Below are 5,055 nucleotides of genomic sequence, written 5' to 3'. Positions count from 1 at the left end.
GATAGTCCTTCCTCCCGCTTTCGGGGTCCGAGTTACTTGACCACCCTGGGCATGCATCTCTGACTTTCCTAGTAGGCTTTCCTCACAAGTAAACGTTTTTCTTCTAATTCCTTGTGGAAGGAAACATCCTTGGTACGTAGCAGACCGGAGGCATAAAGGACGTGTTCAGTAGATGTTTATTGAAAGGGAGGCAAGGATACTTCTAGGATAAAGAGACAGGCAGAGAGATTTTTGTAGATCTACTGGCTTTCTCTAGAAAAGCCAAACCTAGCCTGTTCCTGCAGATTCCACTCTGACTCCTGGTTCCCCCTATCTGTCTGGCCAGCTCTTAAAGTAGATGGGAGAGCCTGTCCTCCATCTCCCTTGCCCCAAGTTCAGGCTGCCCATTAGCCTGCTGTTGTGCCCTTGTCTGCCTGCCTCTAACCTAAATGGGCATGTTCTACTCTGTCCCCCCACCCTTAGAACACTGCCTCCATGTCTTCATAAGGTCTAGCTGTACATGCCTGCCTCTTAGCAGGCTGTCACCTAGGCCGACCCAGCCACCTCCACGGCAGAATGACTTCCCCATGTCGGCTACAGGGAGCAGGGCAGGATGTATGTTCCTCATACATCCTCAGGGGCAACGAATGACCCTCCAGGCGATGCGCTCCTGTGGACAGAGCTCTCCTACCAGTACACTTTGTTCAGTGCCAGCTGGAAGCTGAGGGTGTGGGCCGCACAATACCAGCCCAGAGCGTGGCCTCCTGCAGGGTCTTTAACTGCCTTCCTTTTCCCGTTCCCTCAGGGCAAACCATTCTCAAATTCTGTTTCTTCTCAGCTTTCCCCCCACTACCACCCCAGTCCCTGTTTCTCTCCTGGTATTTTCTATGGTCTTGCTCTCCACGTTTCCCTGCCCAGCTGGGCCCTGGAGCCATGATGCAGCCGCCTCCTCTCACAGCTGCCTTGGCTAAATGTGGGCCCCTTGCCCGGAGCGAGCGTGGGAGGAAACGGTGATCCGGAGAGGTAGCTTCTCCAAGGGATGCCAACCTGGCGCAGCGAAGGCCGGAGCCCTGACCTGCACGCTTGCATCATGCCTCGACTTCCTCGGCCCAGAAGCAGGCTGGCTCGAAGGGGCTGCAAAGGTGTTGATGGCGTGGGTCTCGGAGCTTGGGGGGGCGCTGCTGTGGGGGGAGGAGGCGTGTGGGCCTGCAGGAAGACTCACCCCAGGGTCTGCCTCTGTGTCTCCACAGGACTCTACGGCGATGTGTGCGCCCTAGCTGCAGTCCGAAAGGATGTCTGGGGTGTCCGAGCCCCTGAGCCGAGTAAAGGTGGGCACGTTGCGCCGGCCAGAAGGCCCCCCAGAGCCCATGGTGGTGGTGCCCGTTGACGTGGAAAAGGAGGACGTACGGATCCTCAAGGTCTGCTTCTATAGTAACAGCTTCAATCCAGGGAAGAACTTCAAACTGGTCAAATGCACCGTGCGGACCGAGATCCAGGTCAGTGTGGAAGCGCCCGCTCCATCCATTTGTCTGTCAGTCCCCCCGCCCCCCTCTCTAGGGCAGCCCTCCTGCAGCCTAGCTGGTTTGGGGAGTTGGGACGGTGTGGTGACATATGTTCCTAGCTCATACCTCGTGGCCTCATCTCCAGGGGTCTGCATGCCACTCTCTAGCAACCAGTAAAGGCAGGTTTCATCACTTCCGTGTGGTCTTTGATCCAATTCCTCGCAGCTCATTAAAAATGTACGGCCTCTGATGCTCTGTGACTGAGTTCAGGACGAGCCCATAGCTTCCAAGAGTCTAGATTATGAGGAAATTGGCATCCCACCAGCGAGTACATCGAAAACACAGCAAAAATGGAGCAAGCTGTGTGCTGGGCGTCTAGCAGCGGTTCTCAACCTGGGGGTCAGACGACCCTTTCAAAGGCGTTGCCCAGTTCATCACAGTAGCAAAATGACAGTGATGAAGTAGCAACGAAAATAATTTTATGGTTGGGGGGTCACCACAACATGAGGAACTGTATTAAAGGGTCGCGGCATTAGGAAGGTTGAGAACCACTGGTCTAGAGGATGGAGTGAATGGGGCTTTCAGAGAGTAAGATGAGGCCGAAATGCCCAAGGGTGAGCAGGTGGTGGCCAGGCCCATTTTGAGTCAGAAGCTTCCCAGGAGCCTGTTTTGCAGGTGCTGGTCCACACCTGTAACAGCGTCTGTAGATACCAGAAAGCCCCCAGAACCGAATGTGTAAGAAATTGACATTGAAAGCAGAGTTTCAGTGTGCTGTTTGATTTCCATCAGCGATCTGCATGCATCATCTCTCTGAATCCTCCCAGCAGCCCCCTGGCGTAGATAAAATGGGCGTGGATGTTGTAATAGTCTGGGTACTTTGGAGAAACAAATGCACAGCAACTCATGGATAAGAGAGAGTTTTATGCAAAGAAAAGGTGCATCATGAAAACATCCCAACCCAATGCTGCCCAAGCCCACAAGTCCAACATTAACCCATTAACCCAACACCAGTCCACAAAGTCCTCCACCTCACAAAACAGAGGCAATGATGCCGACTGCAGGAGGAAAGCTGAGTCAGTGAACGAATAAGCATCTCAGCACTAGCAGGGGTCTCCACACGGCTGCTCCAGCACCCAGGGCTGCATCGGGATAGGTTCATGTGGCTTCTGCTTGGGGATGTCTTGTAGGAAGTCAATCTTGCAAGCTGAAGCAGGGAACTGCTAAGGCAGCTGCACCCTGGTGCGACCATCACAAAACAAGAGACCCGAGAACTAGAAAGGCGAGGCTCACCACCCATTTATCCCTTCACCTTTCAATTAGACCCACATGTGATTATCGGCCTGGCTGGCACAATTAACTAACTCAGATGTCCACTCTTCACTGCCCAGAATATGCCTCGCTGAGGCTGTCAGAGAAAGCCCAAGGGGTTCCCCGAAGGCTGCTTTGGTGGGTTTGTAATTTAAGCAAAGGAAGCAAGAGACGTTAGGGAAAACTAACCAGGTCTACGGAAGCAGATAAACATCTCTGTCGCGTAGCCAACGCTTCCTCTGTCAGTATCCTCCCAACTCAGCCACTGTCTGCTCCAGGTGATGTTGGCAACAGACGAAGCCACATCAGCTCAGCTGCCTTCTGTCTCGTGCGGCTCTGCTGTGATTCTGTACGCAGAGCAGAGCGTAGTTGGTGACGTCGCCATCAGGCCCAGTGCTCACAATGGGCTGAGCTCAGGGTAACTGCCTCTGTTTCTTGTGACTGCTGTGTTCGCTATCTTACGGTCTCCATGTACCCACAATTGCATCCTGAGAGTAAGCCCTGGTCACCTTGTTCAAGATGGATGCTTTCTTCTCTCTTGCCTGTCCAACTGTCCCCTTGTTTAACTCTTCTCCTTTAGGTATGTCTCTTTTAAAAAGATCACTGATGCCATCCATTGGAGGCTTTACTGGTTTCATTTTCAGAAAGTAATTAACAAGCTTGAGGGGGGCACCTCCCCTAACCGTCGTTTTGTGTAGAAAAACAGAGTTGGTTCCATTTCCGATGTGCCCTGCGGAGATGGCAGTGAACGGGGGCTCTGGGAATAGACAGGGTTTAAAGAAGCAGCACTGGGGAGAGGAGTGGGCTTTCCAAGTAGAGGAAACACCATGAACAAAGGCAGGAAGGCTGGTAAATACTGAGTAGTTTGGTTTGGCTGGAGCGTGAGTTAGATTTAGAAAAGTAACTACAGTTAAGACTGGAAGGGAAAATTTATGGCAGATCATTCTAGACTATCACACGGAGAGATTTGAACTTGAGCAGGCACTGGGGACAAATATACGATCTTTAAGCAGGGGAGAAGCTTTCTTGGAGCTGTATGATGTCCTGTACGATGGCATAATGGGGGCAAGTACAAATGAGCCCACAGAAAGCTACCAGAACAAGAGAGCATCCCTGGAGAAGGGGGTAGTGCTTGGTAAAGTAGAAGGTCAGCGACAAAGTGGAAGGCCCTGGACAAGATGGATGGACACAGTGGCTGCAACAATGGGCTCAAGTCTAACAGCAATCGTGAGAATGGTGCCGGACCAGGTGGTGTTATGCTCTGTTGCACGTAGGGTTGCTATGACTTGGAACCCACATGGCGGCCCCTGTCAGCACCACCACCAGGAGTGAGGCATTATCTAGAGCAGCGGTTCTCAACCTGTGGGTCACAACCTTTTCACAGGGGCCACCCGATTCATAACAGAAGCAATATTACAGTAATGAAGTAGCAAAGATAATATTATGGTGGGGGGGGAGGTCGCCACAACATGAGGAACTGTATTAAAGGGTCGTGGCATTAGGAAGGTTGAGAACCCCTGCACACGGGCATGGCAGGGGAGGATGGGAAGAAATGTAGAGCTAACAACAATGAGTGTGAGAAGAAAATCAGGAAAGTTGAGAACCACTGATCTAGAGGGTGATGTGGGTTACCAGGCGGAGACGACCAAAGAAGAAAGAGGTACTTGTCTTCTCAGACTTCATGTCCAAGTGTTTCCTGTCTCTGTCTCTCCTGAGTGCAAAGTATCACTTGATTATTGGGGAAACACACACACCAACAACCGCTAGACAAAAAAGCAGTTAAAAGCGGTTCAGGAGCCCTGGTCAGTGATCTGAACCCACTAACCACTCCATGGGAGAGAGACGTGGCAATCTGCTTCCACAAGCGCTGCAGGTTTGGAAACCCTGTGGGGCAGTTCTACCCTGTCTGATGGGATTGGTGCGAATCAGAATTCACCTGATGGCAGTGGGTTTGAGTGCCCTCTAGACGTGAAAGTCAAATGCTGCTCACTACTACTGGTCGAATGGCCATGAGCCCAGTGCTTACCCAGCCTGATGACTGTCTTCCCCTTGGAGGCTGTGCTCACCTGTCACGGCGAGCATTAGCAGGTATTTGTGAGATGCACCTGGCACGTGGTCAAGACTCAAAACCTGACGGATAGGAGAGGACGTGGAGAGCTTCGAATACTCATTCCTGGTGCAGAATTGCAGATGGCAGAATTGTACATTCTCCACGGAAAACAGTATGGCGCATCCTTAAACAAATGCCAAGGGAACTAACACGCCC

At 51.9% G+C, this 5,055-nt stretch overlaps 1 protein-coding gene across 1 annotated transcript in view; it reads left to right on the top strand.

The window, feature by feature from the left end:
- The first annotated feature begins 1,247 nt into the window (after positions 1–1,247).
- Positions 1,248–5,055, top strand: part of PTK2B (protein tyrosine kinase 2 beta) — a 70,464-nt gene continuing 66,656 nt past the window's right edge. Inside the window, exon 1 of the mRNA XM_004707620.2 lies at positions 1,248–1,475. Coding sequence (XP_004707677.1) covers positions 1,272–1,475 — 204 coding nt within the window. The 5' untranslated portion in view covers positions 1,248–1,271. The remainder of the gene's footprint in view (positions 1,476–5,055) is intronic.

The sequence above is a fragment of the Echinops telfairi genome, unplaced genomic scaffold (assembly GCF_000313985.2).
Source record: "Echinops telfairi isolate 266 unplaced genomic scaffold, ASM31398v2 ScPeMD7_9;HRSCAF=40, whole genome shotgun sequence".
Taxonomy (NCBI): Eukaryota; Metazoa; Chordata; class Mammalia; order Afrosoricida; family Tenrecidae; genus Echinops; species Echinops telfairi.
This window is presented reverse-complemented; position numbering and strand designations above follow the sequence as displayed.